Source organism: Micropterus salmoides, unplaced genomic scaffold, assembly GCF_014851395.1.
Source record: "Micropterus salmoides isolate LMB-PRFRI ecotype aquatic unplaced genomic scaffold, ASM1485139v1 Ms_hic_scaffold_7, whole genome shotgun sequence".
NCBI classification, from domain to species: Eukaryota; Metazoa; Chordata; class Actinopteri; order Centrarchiformes; family Centrarchidae; genus Micropterus; species Micropterus salmoides.
Genome location: NW_024044459.1, coordinates 38562632 through 38580131, shown reverse-complemented (window position 1 = coordinate 38580131; position 17500 = coordinate 38562632). Strand labels below are relative to the sequence as shown.

Here is a 17500-nt window from a genome sequence, read left to right as displayed (position 1 = left end):
TAATGTCCAAGTGTTTGATTCACAGAAACAAACACTTGGACATTTAGTGTCTCGAGGATTGATCAGAAACACAGAGGAGATGTTGTTTCTGCAAACATCTGGTCTGTAATAATATATCTCCAGAGGCCTGTTATCAGTAGCCATCACCCTGTGCTCTAACGACTCGCTCTCTTTGCTAATCAAAGTTTATAATTTTTAAAGGCTGATTTATCATTAGAAAACCCTTAATCAATCACATCGTGCTGATCAAAGAAGATATAAACTGGCCTTCTTTAGACTTGTTGAGGATCTGGATCATCAGCAGCTGTTGATTCTATTAGATGCTCAAAACAGCCAGAAACACAGAACTTCCTTCTGAAGCTCGTCAGTTTGTTTTTGTTCTGAGAAATGAAGCTGTTCCTTTATGTTTGGTTAACATGTCAATTAGTCTTAATCAGGTTTCAGCCAGCTTATTTTAAACCCCAATTAAAGCTGGCGACCGATCTGACATGAACAGTTTCAGGCCAATCTCTAATCTCGCTGTCCTTTCAAAAATCACTAGTTGCCAACTTAAATCACATTTGGACTCACACAATGTTTTAAATACAGACAAAGGTTTCGGATCAGGGCACAGTACAGTAAACACCACTTGTGGACCATGATTACTTGGTGCTGGCATTGGATGCAAAGCGGCTAAATGGCTCCACTTTTATCTGACCAGTTGTCCATAGATAAGGTTAAACATGCTGATGACATGTCCAATCCAGTCCTTGTTACGAAGGGTGTTCCACAGTGATCAGTTTTGGGATCTTTGCTTTTTCTAGTTTGCATTAATAATGTTTGTCCCAAGTTCAAATTCTGTAAGTATCAATCTGTATGCAGATGATGCAGTTATGTACTCTTGTGCCCCCACAGCAGATACCGCCTTGAATACCCTGCAAAATGCTCTATCAGATCAGAAACTGCTTTAAAACTCGATCAAAACTACAGTTATGAATTTTTCCCCTGATCAGGTATGAAGGTAGAACCCTGTCTGAGCCTGGTCTGGATTCAGTCCGTTAATAATTACAAATATTTGGGCATTTGGTTGGACAAAAACTTATATTTTCAGCCAATAGAAAGAAAAGATGGCTTTTTCTCTGCAACAAAATGTGGGGGTGGTGATGGACAGTGGATAAGACATGCATTTGGTGTGAGAGACCCGGGTTCAATCCCCCACTGTGACCCATCCACCAGTGTGTCCCTGTACAAGACACTTAACCCCTAGTTGCTCCAGAGGCGTGCAACCTCTGACATATAGAGCATTTGTAAATCGCTTTTTATAAAAGCGTCAGCTAAATGAACAAATGTAATTTTAATTGTAAAAATGATGATAATTAACCAATTATCAAACTGACTTCTGTTGAAAATGGATTAGCTGATGAATCGTTAAATGTTGTTGTAGTGACTGACTGAGTTTACGGTACCAGCCACCCTCACTGGTTTCAGCAGGACTTTGTTAAGACCATTTGGTCTGTTATTATTCAGCCGTTATCAACCAGCCCAGTCATTATCAATTAGCGATATGATGCTGATCATCAGCTGATCATGTTCAGTAACAGTTTGATGACGTGAGCGAGCAAACGGTCCACGCCCTGTGGGACCTGGTCTTTGGTCTTGTATAGGGGAGGTTAGAATGTGTCCATCAAAAAGCTTCATCGTGTGACGATGATGAAGAAGCAGGAGCGCTGTGACCTGATCACTCTTATTGATCACCTGATCTGTTTGTGTGGTCATCAGGATCCAGCTGAGAGCGACGATCAGAATGAGGAGACGCAGCGCAGAGACAGGTGACACACACACACACACACACACAGACAGGTAACACACACATTTACACTGGAGCACCCAGTGACGCCGCTCCGCTCTGCAGTTCTCAGGGTCTCCAGCAGGAGGCGGAGCCCGGCAGGAGGAGCAGGGAGCAGCAGGATGAGCAGCAGGAGCAGGAGGAGGTGTTACTGACCAACCACAAGGAGATCCTCCACAGAATCACAATGAAACCTGAGGTACGGTCCTGACCTCTGACCTCTGACCTCTCTAGAGCGCCTCACCTCTAACTGATCTCTGTCTGTCTCAGGAGGAGGAGGGGCCGGATGTGAAGGCAGCCTCACCTGACATCCTATTGGTCTACGCCACAGAGACGGACAAGAGCCCCGGTGAGTCCTCGCCTCCCCTTAGCTGTGGTAGAGATTTGTTTTTCTTGTGTGAAATTTTCACAGCAAATATTCACATCTGCTTCAGAATCAGAAAAAGAAGCAGAGCGTCTGTGGCTCACACATAAAAACACACCTTGGACCAGATGATTTCAGGAAGTGGAGTTCAGGACTAGGGACTTCATCTGAGAGAGGGAGTAGAGGGAGGCAACAGAAGAAAAGAGTCCAGTGGTGGAAGCTGATCACAGTTTGATGGACTGTCAGGATTAAACTACATCATGTAGTGATGAAACAGACATTCAGCCGCGGTCATGAAAAGAGTTCAGTCTTCATTACACCTGACCACAGACGGTATAACAGTATTGGGCGTAGCCGCCGAGACGTCCTCCGTTGGTTTATGGACCGCCTTTTTGAAGCCTTGAAGCATTTTGCCTGTCGCCATCTTGTTTTTTTGTAACCGGACGTGAACATATTTGGACAAGAGGGCGGAGCTAGCTAGCTTGGTCAGCAAAGTGCATCTGTAGTTCACATTAACTGTGATAGTAGCTGGGATGCTAATTTTGGCTAGTGACAAACAGGCTTAAAGAGGTGGTATTCTGCTTTTTGGCCTGTTTCCTCTCCTTTATTCATAGTTTTCAGTCACGTGACATGTGCGGTGACCTGGAGGGCAAAACAACGACCAACATAGCGGCTCACACTGCGACTCCCCCATAGAGACGCCGCAAAAGCAGTCAAATTATATTTGGATCACCTTCCAACTTAAGAAAAAGAAAGATATGAACACAAACTGAAAGTGTTGGGTTACAGTATCTGCTGCCGCATTTCTACCGTTAAAAACCGCCAGGTCCCTGCCGCCGCTCGACTGCGGTAATGTTTACTTTTACCTTCTGGGGGAATCCCTCTCCTAACACAGCTCAGGCTTGTCTCCTCGATTAGTAAATCACAACAACCATCCAGCATTTTGGCAACGCAAAAAGTAACAAACTCAAAGTAACAGTGTATCACTTGCATATTGGTTGGCAGGGAACGGAAATTAACGTTTTCATTGGAGTGTGACGTCACGTGAAAACATCACTCAAATGAATTGAGTTCTGTACCTTTTTGTGCCTGTAACAGGTTTGCAAAGTGAAAAAGCCCAAAGTGAGTTCCCATCTCCCACAGAAAACTCTGCTCTGAACTGAAAACTGCTCGTTTGTAGTCCAGCAGCTTCCCTGTGACATCACAGGGATGAAAGCTAAACACGCCTCATATAACGCTCGCCAAGCGGCGACTCCGACACGCCCTCAGAAACAGCGAGCTGCAGCACACAGCTCTCCTCTCCCTTCCAAACACTAGCTACCCTCCAGGCAGTCAGTGGACATAAAGTTGTTCCTGTGATGTAGAGACAGAGCTCAGTTAAAACTTTATGGATACAGATTAATAACTCACCGCTCTGAAACTCTCGCTCCAGTACGGCTGAACCCGAGCCGTTTACCGGCTTCTCGCTGACCCGCCCTACTCTGCTTCTGATTGGCTAGTAGTCCTTAACTAGGAACTGAGCATGTGCAACTCCCAACAAAGATCATTTAGAGACAAGATGTATCACTCCATAGCTAAAACGAAGCCTTCAACACAGGCTGAAAAGAGGAGCTGCAGCAATGTGCAGTATGACAAAAAATATAACCATGGAAACCTGCTCTGGTACAAACACCTGAATAAGTTGAGGAACCTGGAAATGAATGATTTTTCAGCAGCGCTGAACAGAATTTACACAGAGCAGCAGATACGAGTCGCCTCTATCCTGATTGACAGGTCGTCCTAAAGCCTCTCCTGCTTCCTGGTCTCTGTTCCTCTAAATGGGACCATAATTTACTAAATGAACATCATGCTGTGTTGAAGAAGACTTGAAACTAGCGACTGAGACTATAAACTCATCAGGAAAGTGTTTACTGAGGGAATAAATCAGCTGACAAGTGGAAACAGTTTCTCACAGACTTCTATACAATCCAGTGGAGTCGCCCCCTGCTGGCTGTCAGAGAGAACGCAGGTTTCAGGCTTTTCGGACCCTAAGGTTCCCAACAGACCTGCTGAATCTTCTCTTCTGTCCCCAAACACAGAGCCATGCTGGAATCATGTGATGTCAGCAGTGAACTAAGTTTTAGGAAATACAAGTGTTCGTTTTGTGTTTTTAAACCTAAAGAATAAAAACATTGGCAGAGTATAATTTTAGGGAAACAATGTTAAATATAATTTTATTAATGCGTAGCATTAATAACTCTGTATGTGTGTGTGTGTGTGTAGAACAGGGCCTGTACCGTGAAGCCTTCCTCTGCACCTACAGGAGCTTCATCAGCCCAAACGATGTCATCAGCAAACTCCAGCACAGATATCCTGAGTCAGTTTTCACCTGTGTAAAGCTGTGTGTCGGACCGTGGTCGCTGTGATCTGTATTAACACTGTGTACACATGTGGTTTAAAACCACTCACACTGCTGTCAGGATTATTAATATATGACTTTACTAATAAAACAATACAGAAGCATTTGATCTGAAACAGGAACCGTACGCAGGTGCATAGAGAGCCTGAGTCACTCGCTTCTGCTTCCGGCCCATGGCATCTTATTTCAGTAATAATATGTACGCTAGTCAACGGCGAGAGACAGCTTATCTTTTGATCCTGTGAGCTGAGCCCTGAATCACACACATGATGTTTATCACTTTAAAATATAATTTTGTTCGTGAAGAAAGTCGCAGTTTGTTGTAAAACATTAAAGCTGATGAGACACGGAGAAACTTTTAGAGCAATCGTGCAGGACAACGTTGCCATCTATGGTAATGAGTAGTACCGTAATCCCCTTCCCCCACCACTCCACCACCCACACCGCCGATATCCGTTCAAAACATAGTCGGACTTGCCATTAGCAACATTGCCCAGCAACATTGCTCAAAAAGTTGCCCCGTGTATCATCAGCTTAAAGTTACATGTGGTTTTGTGTGAAACCCGTTCAATGAACTACGTCTCTCGTCTCACACAACATACGTCGGCAACATGTAACGTTCATTGTTTGGATGCTGCTAGCTAGATAACTCAGCTATGGGCTGAAAACCCTGGTTAACCCCGCAGTTACCTGGATAAGCTTCGTGGTACAGGCCTCGGCTCGTCCAGGTGTTTCCCTCTAACTGGCAGGTTCAGTTTGTTGTGGATCTTTAACCTTCAGCACGTACAGACACCTGTGTGAAGGACGGGAGCCTGCAGACCTGACCGCCGCCAAGAAGACTTTTCACCTGCTGGTCAGAGTGGTGGACGAGCTGTGGTGAGACACACACACACACACACACACCTGAACCAATCAGATCGTCTTAATCATCTCATTATCTGGAGACAACAAAGTCCCTTCAGCTCCGTGTCTGTCAGGCCGGTAGGTTTATGTGACCAGGGGTCTCACTTATAAATGCTGCGTCGGTACAAAACAGGGCTGGAAACGTGCGGACGCCACTTCCCAAGCAAAGGTCGTGATCTATAAAAAGCAGAGCTGACGGGAGAATGTGCGTCCTGTGAGTAAACTCTGAACCATGCGAACGCACATAAAGAGAAGAGAAACGGCGCCTCACGTGGCAGAAGGATAAAGCGGTCTGAGATGAATAAATCCAGACATCCCCTCTGAGTATTTCTGAAGAAACAAACACACGTTTGACTGATTTTCCCTGAAGTGAGCAATAAAAAAACACAATTTCAGATCATTTGCAGCCACAAAAAGATTCAGGATCAGAAACACAAACGCAGATTCTGTTTCTGCAAAAGAGCCTCAGATCTGTTGTCTCAGATTAATTAATCCTCCATGCAGCAGTTTATTCTCCTCAATAAGGTGAACTGGAGGAGAAATTACTTATTAATATTAATGAGCAGGCAGCTGTGGCTGTTTGGAGGGTCGGACATGGAGCGCCCTCTCAGGCGCCACATTTCAAGCTGACAGTGATTTATAAAGGGAACTTACTCACGGTTTTATAAGGCACCCCATTTTAGGCTTTTGGGCGCACGGAAACTTCGAGTGAGGTTTTATAAATGAGACCCCAGGTGTTCAGAGTCTCCACCTCGACACTGGGAAGGCTGTGAAACACTGAATACATGAAACCGATCAAGTTTGTTATTTATGGAGAATGAAATCACACCAGAAATCCTCCCTGAATGTGAGTCTGAACGCTGAGAGCCTTTCATGCACGGTGTCCACTACACCGGACAGATATTTGGAAGGCATTTTGAGCCATTTAAGTTATAGCACGTGTCCCGACCCCCAAAGCGTTGTGCAATCCCATTTGATTATTATCTTTACATCTCTGTCATTTCGATATACTGCATCATAAATCCTTTTATTCTCACAAAACCAGACTGAAATAAATAAAATGTTAGAAAGCCTTTAATCCGGGTTTTAATGAGGTGTTTCTGGTACGTTTTGTTCTATGATGAAAATAAATGTTCTGAAAATTACATTCTGCCTTATTTTGTATCTTTAATTTAAAACTTTGATATAATTTGCACTTGAATAAGTTGCTGATAGTAAATGTTTTAAGAACATATAGTTTTATTGAGTTCCACTGAATCACTTTTTATGCCGTTGATCTGCACACACACGCTGAACGCATTTAAAAAATATATATATTGGAAAATGTTAATAGGCATAAATATATTGTGCAATATGGCAGTTTGTGCAGAATATTTTCTGTTGTATGGAAGTTTTTTTCCCATGAGGCGTGTCTGGTGTCATGGCGGTGTAAATAGAACCCGTTTGTGTGTGCAGTGCGATAGAGCTGGACTCTGATTTGCTGCTGCTGCTGATGGACCTGGTGTTCAGCCTCCTGATTGGTGGAGAGCTGGGTCTGGCCCACCTGTTGCGCTCCAACATCCTGTCCAAGATGGAGCAGAGGTGGCAGCTGATTGGCTCTCCTCAGTCACTCCGCCCCCTCGCAGCCAGGGGCGTGGCCGCCAGGTAAGCGCTGACCTCTGACCTCTTGTATGATTGACAGTCCTCTCATTCTCTCAGACCTCAACAGGTCTCCTTCTGTCCTCTGTCAGACCAGGAACTCTTCTGGACTTCAGGAGTCAGGATTTAGCTGAACAGCTGACTCTGCTGGACTCGGAGCTCTTCTGCAAGATCGAGGTTCAAATTTTTCCTTTCAGCTTCGGCCGGGCTCATAAATAATATCTCACGGTATATATCTGATATACACCTGTAGTCTCAGGGCGCATCCACACCTGTCCAGAGAGTGACGGGGGGGTCAGAGAGTGAGGGGGGGGTCAGAGAGTGACGGGGTCAGAGTGTGACGGGGGGGTCAGAGAGTGACGGGGTCAGAGTGTGACGGGGTCAGAGAGTGACGGGGTCAGAGTGTGACGGACGGGGTCCTACAATAACAGCCATTCAGCGGAGGATAGATGTTCAGTTTGAACGACACTACACCATACACTTGTTCTGTCTGTCTCAGCTGTCTGTCTCACCTGTCTGTCTCACCTGTCTGTCTCACCTGTCTAGCTCCCGGAGGTGTTGCTGTGGTCTAAAGAGCAGAATGAGGAGAAGAGTCCTAACCTGACACAGTTCACCCAACACTTCAACAACGTCTCCTTCTGGTAAACATTGACTCAGCTTCCTGTTCCACAGCTTCTTCTTCTTCTGTTAGCGAACAACAACCATCAATGTTTCAGGGCGTGAGAAACATTTTCAGACCGTCTCTCCTTGAAGACATTCACAGTTACACTTATGTTCCATCCATCCAGTTTTAAAATGAAACCGATCTCACCAGCCTTTTAGCTGCACATCAGAGTTGAACTCCGTCTGTATTGAAACAGCTGGAAACCCACATCATGTGCCCGTTCACGTACACTGTGCATGTGCTGGTGTAAGCAGGAAGCCCCGCCAGTCCACCTTTGGAAATGGGGAACAAGAACTTGGTTAGAAGCAGAGGGAGGCCTTAAATGTGAATTAGAAACAGACTCAGTTGGTTTCTTAAACAATTATTATTCAGTTAGTAATTAATAACCCGTGTATGTGTGATTTCAGGGTGCGTTCGGTGATCATTCTTCAGGACAAACCTCAGGACAGAGAGAAACTACTGCTGAAGTTCCTGAAAACCATGAAGGTAAACACACACAGGTGAAGGGAGGAGCATGGACAGCGCCCAGGTGGGATGATGCAGTAATTCTGTCAAGTCAGCTGGTAATGCTGTTGTTGCTGCCTCCAAGTGACTGAAGAATACCTGAACAAGTAAAGTAGATTTAAGACACTGCTGAGGTTTAAAATAGGTTTGTGGTCAGGACTTTCTGGCTTCACTCACAGAGCTGGAAACCCAAAGTAGGTGACATCACAGCAACTTTATAGATATATATAATATAAAAGCAATACAATAGCTTCTTAATTCAAGTCATAATGAAACATTAACAGGCTAATGTGAACATGAATATCAGACCCATGAAGCAACACTGACCTCTAACCTCACACCTGTAACATACTGTGTGTGTGTGTGTGTGTGTGCGTGTGTTCCTACAGCACCTGCGGAAGCTGAACAACTTTAACTCGTACCTGTCCATCCTGTCAGCGCTGGACTCCGCCCCCTTACGACGTCTGGACTGGCAGAGAAACACATCTGAGGTCTGTGTGTAATAATAATATCATTGTCCATAATGCACATATGTGAATCAGTCTTTAACACGACTGATGTGTTTGTATGTTTTTAGGCTCTGGAGGAATACAGCTCTTTGATTGACAGCTCATCATCTTTCAGAGCCTACAGAGCAGCTCTGGCTGAAGTGGAACCTCCCTGTATACCCTACCTGTAGGTTAATACTCTGTATACCCCACTATACCCTACCAGTAGGTTAATACTCTGTATACCCCACTATACCCTACCTGTAGGTTAATACTCTGTATACCCCACTATACCCTACCAGTAGGTTAATACTCTGTATACCCACTATACCCTACCAGTAGGTTAATACTCTGTATACCCCACTATACCCTACCTGTAGGTTAATACTCTGTATACCCCACTATACCCTACCAGTAGGTTAATACTCTGTATACCCCACTATACCCTACCTGTAGGTTAATACTCTGTATACCCCACTATACCCTACCAGTAGGTTAATACTCTGTATACCCCACTATACCCTACCAGTAGGTTAATACTCTGTACACCCCACTATACTGTAGGTTAATACTCTGAATACCCCACTATACCTGTAGGTTAATACTCTGTATACCCCACTATACCTGTAGGTTAATACTCTGTATACCTCACCTGTAGGTTAATACTCTGTACACCCCACTATACTGTAGTTAAAACCCAGTATACCCCACCATGCCCTACGAGTAGGTTAATACTCAGTATACCCCACTATACCCTTCGAGTAGGTTAATACTCTGTATACCCCACTATACCCTACCTGTAGGTTAATACTCTGTATACCCCACTATACCCTACCAGTAGGTTAATACTCTGTATACCCCACTATACCCTACCTGTAGGTTAATACTCTGTATACCCTACCTGTAGGTTAATACTCTGTATACCCCACTATACCCTACCAGTAGGTTAATACTCTGTATACCCCACTATACTGTAGTTAACACCCTGTATACCCCACTATACCCTACCTGTAGGTTAATGCCCTGTATACCCCACTATACCCTACCAGTAGGTTAATACTCTGTATACCCCACTATACCCTTCGAGTAGGTTAATACTCTGTATACCCCACTATACCCTACCTGTAGGTTAATACTCTGTATACCCCACTATACCCTACCAGTAGGTTAATACTCTGTATACCCCACTATACCCTACCTGTAGGTTAATACTCTGTATACCCTACCTGTAGGTTAATACTCTGTATACCCCACTATACCCTACCAGTAGGTTAATACTCTGTATACCCCACTATACTGTAGTTAACACCCTGTATACCCCACTATACCCTACCTGTAGGTTAATGCCCTGTATACCCCACTATACCCTACCAGTAGGTTAATACTCTGTACACCCCACTATACTGTAGGTTAATACTCTGAATACCCCACTATACCTGTAGGTTAATACTCTGTATACCCCACTATACCTGTAGGTTAATACTCTGTATACCTCACCTGTAGGTTAATACTCTGTACACCCCACTATACTGTAGTTAAAACCCAGTATACCCCACCATGCCCTACGAGTAGGTTAATACTCAGTATACCCCACTATACCCTTCGAGTAGGTTAATACTCTGTATACCCCACTATACCCTACCTGTAGGTTAATACTCTGTATACCCCACTATACCCTACCAGTAGGTTAATACTCTGTATACCCCACTATACCCTACCTGTAGGTTAATACTCTGTATACCCTACCTGTAGGTTAATACTCTGTATACCCCACTATACCCTACCAGTAGGTTAATACTCTGTATACCCCACTATACTGTAGTTAACACCCTGTATACCCCACTATACCCTACCTGTAGGTTAATGCCCTGTATACCCCACTATACCCTACCAGTAGGTTAATACTCTGTATACCCCACTATACCCTTCGAGTAGGTTAATACTCTGTATACCCCACTATACCCTACCTGTAGGTTAATACTCTGTATACCCCACTATACCCTACCAGTAGGTTAATACTCTGTATACCCCACTATACCCTACCTGTAGGTTAATACTCTGTATACCCTACCTGTAGGTTAATACTCTGTATACCCCACTATACCCTACCAGTAGGTTAATACTCTGTATACCCCACTATACTGTAGTTAACACCCTGTATACCCCACTATACCCTATCTGTAGGTTAATGCCCTGTATACCCCACTATACCCTACCAGTAGGTTAATACTCTGTATACCCCACTATACTGTAGTTAACACCCTGTATACCCCACCATACCCTACCTGTAGGTTAATAGTCTGTATACCTCACCTGTAGGTTAATACTCCGTATACCCCACTATATCTGTAGGTTAATACTCCGTATACCCCACTATACCTTTAGGTTAATACTCTGTATACCTCACCTGTAGGTTAATACTCTGTACACCCCACTATACTGTAGGTTAATACTCCGTATACCCCACTATACCTGTAGGTTAATACTCTGTATACCCCACTATACCTGTAGGTTAATACTCTGTATACCTCACCTGTAGGTTAATACTCTGTACACCCCACTATATTGTAGGTTAATACTCCGTATACCCCACTATACCTGTAGGTTAATACTCTGTATACCTCACCTGTAGGTTAATATTCTGTACACCCCACTATACTGTAGTTAACACCCTGTATACCCCACCATGCCCTACCTGTAGGTTAATACTCTGTATACCCCACTATACCCTACAAGTAGGTTAATACTCTGTATACCCCACTATACCCTTCGAGTAGGTTAATACTCTGTATACCCCAGTATACTCTACCTGTAGGTTAATATTCTCTAGAGAGAGAATAGAGAATAGAGAATAGTCTTTATTGTCATTGCACTGTGAAGGTACAATGAAATTTAGGGTGCTCCCACGGAGCCACCCTTGCACCATAAAAACAACAAGAAAGAACAAAAAAAGACAAAGACAGGTTAAAACAAACGGTGTTCTCATAAAAATAGAGACACAATAATATATACAACCAGGATATATAAATATAAAATATGTATATATGTTTACCTGTATTGTATATTATCTATATACACACATAAAATCTATTCTATTCTGTATACCCCATCTGTAGGTTAATAGCCTGTATACCCCACAATACGCTACCTTTTAGTTAATACCCCACTATACCCTACCTGTTAGTTAATTCCCTATGTACCCCTGTGCTACCCCACCAGACTGTAGGTTAACACCCTTTATTACCCACTGTACCCTACATGTAGGTTAACACCTTGTAGACTCCACCATACTGTAGGTTAATACTTTGCATACCCCATTATATATACCCTACCCATCAGTTAATACCCTGTAAACCCCACTATGTATACCCTTCCTGTAGGTTAGTACCCTGTAAACACCACTAAACACCTGTCTCTTTCACACTAACTTGTCTGTTTTAGGGGTTTGATCCTTCAGGACTTGACCTTTGTCCACCTGGGGAATCCCGACATGGTGATGACATCACAGGGTTCAAACGTCAACTTCTCTAAACGGTGGCAGCAGTTTAACATCCTGGACACTCTGAGGGGCTACCAACAAGTGTCAGTTACCTGTAGTACTATTTTTACTGTTATCATTGGTAGTATTTCAGTCTTCATCAATAATCACTTTTTGAAATAATACTTGTATCTCTCTCTCTACAGTCGTTACTCTCTGCAGCCTAATGATGACATCATATCGTTCTTTAATGACTTCAGTGATCACCTGGCAGAGGAAGCATTGTGGGAACTTTCTCTTAGGCTACGCCCACGAAATGCCCCAAGAGCCAATCAGAGATGACAGACGAAAACAAGACAATAACTGAGTTAACCTGTGCTAGCTTAATGCTAACATGTTGATGATGAAGAATGAGGTGGATAAACCTGGTGCTAACCTGAGGTAAAGTGGTACTGAACTGGACTAGACCGGTGCTGGTCTGGTGCTAATGAGTCACTGAAATAAAGCTGTTGGCATACTGGGCTAATCATGGCTAATAGTGTGCTAACATGTGCTAAACTGGGCTGTTCCTGCAATAAGCTGCAACAACCTGAACATTTTGTGGAAACACAGGTTAGTTGGGTGTTAGCTGAGGTTGGAGCTAGCCTAGTAGCCAGGGGCCGGTTGCACAAAAAACTTTAAGATAAGATTTTCCTTAAAGTCTGAGTTAAGGTTTCCTTAAAATACATTTGGTTGCACAAAACACCCTTATAGCTTCCCCTTAAAGTTTCCTTAAAATGTTCACTTAAGTATTTGAGGTTTTCTCCTTATCTTGGTCTTATACTTAGGGAATCCCTTAAGTGTGTTAAACCGTTACAACTAAGGAAAATATTTTAAGGTACCTCTGGCTTTATCTTAACCGCAACACGGTTGAGTTTATGGCCATAAATGAAGAAAATTTACATATCATGAGAAGAGTTCCGCGACCGGGAGAATCCAATGGATACGCTAAACGATGAGCAAAATCAAGAAGGCTGTCAAATTCATCATTAGCTAGTAATACAGTCTAGTTTAGATCTATAGCGTAAATAAAGTTATTCTCAGCAGTTTTATTGGGTTCACTTTCATTATTGGTGATCTCTGACTTGTCAAACTTATTTTGGATCTCTTGGATGAAGCTCTTCACAAGACTTGAAGACTTGAATTTTTTAAGCGATATCCTCCCACATTTGTTGTTTTCTGTTTGCTGTTATTTGCAGATCAAATTTACTTTTTTATATGTGCTTTCTTTTTTGACATTCCTCCAGCAGTACGACATTTTCCTCCTTCGACCTATTTGGTTTTCTTGTCTTCTTTTCTTTCCAACTTTGTAACAGTTTAAGTGCTGGTGCAAGCAAACACGGTGACATTAGAATTTTACTACTGTAAATTCTCCATCAGTGCAGCAAACACCTTAATGCTTTCCTTAACTAAGGAAACGCTTAAAGGGATTCTGTGCAGCACGCTAAGTAGTTTCCTTAGCTAAGGAGAAATTAAGACTTAAGTATCACACTTAAGAAAAAAAACTTAAGTTTTTTTGTGCAACCAGCCCCAGGTGTTAACACGCCTCTGACCTGTAGTCCCAGTGGGCGTGGCCTCCTTCTGTATCTGACGTCAGAACTGTATGTGTATTCAGAGCAATATCACAATAAACATCACTTCTCACCTGTCTTTTAACTCACCTCCTTTCTTCTGATTGTTTGAGGGAGAAAACGTTATCAGTGATAGTCTATTTAAATAACTGTTGTTGTTTTTTAAATGGTAAAAACTCTCGTGTTGTGGTTGCTCTGATCCAAAGACGTGTAGGTTAAAAACTAGAGACTAAATATTGTGAACGAGTGTTTACACAATGAGCCATTTTCAGGATGATTGAATAAAACATTGAACTATTAATGAGACAAGTTTGTGATATTTATTCTGGGTAAATTTATTGTCAGAAAATTGATGAAAATTATCTTGAGAATATTCAATAAATGAGTCGTTAGATTAGTCGAATAATCGTTGGATTAATGAATATTAAAAACATTAATTAGGTTTACTGAGATCCAGTCCGGACCACCTGAGCTGACAGCAGCCAGGTGAGCCACATGCTAACGGTGCTGCTAACAAGACCGATGCGCAGAGCACAGAGCGGCGAGCAGGCAGCACCGATCACACACTGGAAACATCGAGCGGCTGCACAGACACGCCGGGGAAACACCGGGGAAACACCGGCTACCGGAGGAGCCCGGCAGGTTACCGGCAGGATGCTCGGTTTCACGTTCACGGAGTGACGTCACCAGGTGAGCTTTGGCGTTCTGTAGCAGGAATGTGACGGTGCGCGAGACCAGCTACAGGCTAACAGCGCGGCTAATGCTAACGGCTGCTAGCTCAGCTGCTTCCTCACTTCGTCATCATATTTTACACATTTCTCACTGTGAAGCTGTTCCTCCCAGCTGTGACCCACCGACCTGTGTTACCGCGCTGAGCTCGTTGTTTGGTTAAAAATAAAGTTCGTGTCTCTCCTTCAGACATGTGATGTGAAGCCTGTGGAGGAAATATGGTCATCACTGAAGTGCAGCTCACTTAAAAACCTTGTGTGCAATAAAAGTTACTATAAACTCTGTAACTCTGTGTTTAAAGTGCTGCAGTAAATAATACAGACGTTATTGAGCGGCTTGTTGCAGGTTCATGATTAATACATGCGCTGTCTGCTTATATTGACAGAAGTATGAATGGAGTTTGGTGTAGTTGATTCCTTTTCTTAGGTCTCAGGTCCTTCTTCCGTCTGTCTCACCTGTTCAGGTGCCAGCGATGCTGCAGCTCCCCCTGGTGGTGACGGCTCAGGTGGACCTGGTCCTGCTGCTGGTGTCTCTGCTGGCCCTCTGGACCAGACTGAGCTGCCTCAGCTACCCCAACGCTGTAGTGTGAGTGTGTTCGTTTATACATTCTCACCAAATTACATTATATTTTTGGCTGTTTTAAAAACACTAATGTTTGGTGCATTTGAGGGCCGTCAGAACTCTGAGGTTTGTGCGTGTGTTGTGTTTTAGGTTTGATGAGGTGTATTATGGTCAGTTCGTGTCTCTCTACATGAAGAGAGTTTTTTTCATCGATGACAGCGGGCCGCCGCTCGGTCACATGATCCTGGCCCTCGGAGGTCAGTGACAACGACAGCCACGCAGTCGTATTATGATACTACGTATGTGTACATGTACACGTTGTTCCTGATGGTACTGTGTGTTTGTGTTGCAGCGTACCTGGGAGGATTCGATGGGAACTTTGTGTGGAACAGAATCGGAGCAGGTGGGAACATCTGAACTGCAGTTTACCTGTTCACACCACTTTAAACCAGTTTAAAAACCAGTTAAAACCAGTTAATCTCTGTTTAAGCAGTGTAAAACCGGTGTGGGTGTGTTTGTTTCGTCCCCCAGAGTATCCCAGCAGCGTGAGCGTGTGGAGTCTGCGGTTGCTGCCGGCTCTGTGCGGAGCTCTCTGTGTTCCTCTGGTTTACCTGTTGACTCTGGAGCTGAAGTTCTCTCACCTGTCGGCTCTGGGAGCTGCTCTGCTGCTGCTGCTGGGTGAGTTCCTGTTAGAACGTGTTCCTGGAGGTTCTCTGCAGAACGCACACTTCATGATACCAGGCGGCAGACATGACCCGGCACTACGGGCACGGGGCGTCCAGGGACTCCAATGAGTGTGGGGAGTTCAATGAGCATGGGGCATTCAGGGACTATAGTGACCGTGGGGAGTTCAGGGACTCCACTGAGAGCGTCGGGCGTTCAGGGATTATAATGAGAGCGTGGGGCGTTTGGGGACTACAGTGAGTGCAGGCTGTTCAGAGACTCTTGTGGACGTGGGGCGTTCAGGGTCTTATTGAAAGCAGGTTTATTGTGTGTCTGTTGAGTTTAAAGGTTCTTTGTTTTTGCAGAGAACTCTCTGATCGTCCAATCACGTTTCATGTTGCTGGAGTCTGTCCTTATCTTCTTCGTGTTGTTGGCCTTCTTCTCCTACCTGCGATTCCACAACGCTCCTGACAGGTGAGACTCTTCTTTACCCCCCCCCCCCCCCCCCGCATTTAAACCAATCAGAAGTCAGTTTGCAGAAAGAGGCTGAGTGTTAAAAGACCCTGTCTGACCTCTGACTTCCCGGCCCCTCCTGGTCCCTCCCGGTCTCTCGCGGTCCCCTCCTCCTCAGCTGGTCCCGGTTCTGCTGGCTGCTCCTCTCCGGCGCCTCCTGTGCTGCAGCGGTCGGGTGAGCAGCTGCTCTGAGCTCAGTTTGTTCACTTCTCTGAAACGCTGACAGTAAACAGACGTGTGTGTGTGTGTGTGTGTGTGTGTGTGTGTCAGGGTGAAGTATATGGGCGTGTTCTCCTACCTGCTGCTGCTGGGCGTGGCCTCTCTGCACACCTGGACCCTGATTGGAGACCGAACCATCAGTCATGTGAGTCCAGATTCAGACCTGCCTCCCTCGCCGCTGATCATTAGTCTATAGATCGATCGTCATCTGCGCGCGGTGCGTTTATGGCTGCTGGAGAAACGGGCTGTGTCGGTGCGTTCAAGGACGCTCCGACATCTGAGCTTTGACACTGAAGTGATCGTTCTTAAATGTCTGTGTGTGGTTTCCTGTGTGTGTTCAGCTGAGGGTGTGCGTGCAGTGTGTGTGTCGAGCTGTGTGTCTGGTGGTGCTTCCTGTCCTCCTCTACGTGTTCTGGTTCTACATCCACCTGAGTCTCCTGCACCGCAGCGGACCACATGACCAACTGATGAGCTCCGCCTTCCAGGCCAGTCTGGAGGTAAGGCATTTTATTTGATGGCGCCTTTCACGGCACTCGAAAGTGTACAGAGTGGTGGATGTTTGACAGGCAGCGACGCAGTGTTTATTAAAGATAAGTGGGGATATCAGAGGGAGACTGAAGAGATTAAAGAACAGCAGTGGAGAACCACTTGATCCGGGTCCTGGTTCTTTATTACACCGGCACAGAAACATACCAGGATCCTAGATGTTCATCTCTCTTCCACATCTTCAGCAGCCCGCTTGCATTTGGGGAATTCTCAAAAGGATGGGAGATAAATAAATATTTAGGGTAATGGTGGTAAAAGACTAGAGCTGCACGCTGGAACAAGCGGTGCTGTGAGTCTGCTCGCTTGATTATCAAGGAATACACGGAATACTTTCAACTTGAACAAAGATAAACAATATTTATAACAAAACGATAACCTATTGGTCAAGCCCGCCGCG

At 44.5% G+C, this 17500-nt stretch overlaps 2 protein-coding genes across 6 annotated transcripts in view; both read left to right on the top strand.

Annotated features, from left to right (window-relative positions):
• Positions 1-14173, top strand: part of LOC119891532 (rap guanine nucleotide exchange factor 1-like) — a 26202-nt gene extending 12029 nt beyond the window's left edge. For both annotated transcript variants that reach the window (XM_038703247.1, XM_038703248.1), the window contains 13 exons: positions 1759-1808; positions 1892-2024; positions 2096-2174; positions 4452-4536; positions 5371-5463; positions 6946-7134; positions 7221-7305; positions 7675-7769; positions 8200-8278; positions 8686-8787; positions 8874-8971; positions 12226-12366; positions 12469-14173. In XM_038703247.1, the coding sequence (XP_038559175.1) occupies positions 1759-1808; positions 1892-2024; positions 2096-2174; positions 4452-4536; positions 5371-5463; positions 6946-7134; positions 7221-7305; positions 7675-7769; positions 8200-8278; positions 8686-8787; positions 8874-8971; positions 12226-12366; positions 12469-12604 (1365 nt within the window). In that variant the 3' untranslated portion in view covers positions 12605-14173. The remainder of the gene's footprint in view (positions 1-1758; positions 1809-1891; positions 2025-2095; positions 2175-4451; positions 4537-5370; positions 5464-6945; positions 7135-7220; positions 7306-7674; positions 7770-8199; positions 8279-8685; positions 8788-8873; positions 8972-12225; positions 12367-12468) is intronic.
• A 235-nt stretch (positions 14174-14408) lies between these two features.
• The window catches only part of pomt1 (protein-O-mannosyltransferase 1), a 13355-nt gene continuing 10263 nt past the window's right edge, over positions 14409-17500 (top strand). For 2 of the 4 annotated variants that reach the window (XM_038703273.1, XM_038703271.1), the window contains exons 1-9: positions 14409-14562; positions 15065-15186; positions 15313-15419; positions 15515-15565; positions 15694-15840; positions 16191-16299; positions 16457-16513; positions 16609-16702; positions 16899-17054. In XM_038703273.1, the coding sequence (XP_038559201.1) occupies positions 15074-15186; positions 15313-15419; positions 15515-15565; positions 15694-15840; positions 16191-16299; positions 16457-16513; positions 16609-16702; positions 16899-17054 (834 nt within the window). In that variant the 5' untranslated portion in view covers positions 14409-14562; positions 15065-15073. Of the gene's footprint in view, positions 14563-14752; positions 14772-15027; positions 15187-15312; positions 15420-15514; positions 15566-15693; positions 15841-16190; positions 16300-16456; positions 16514-16608; positions 16703-16898; positions 17055-17500 lie in introns of those variants that run through there. The other 2 variants (XM_038703274.1, XM_038703272.1) reach the window with 2 other exon arrangements.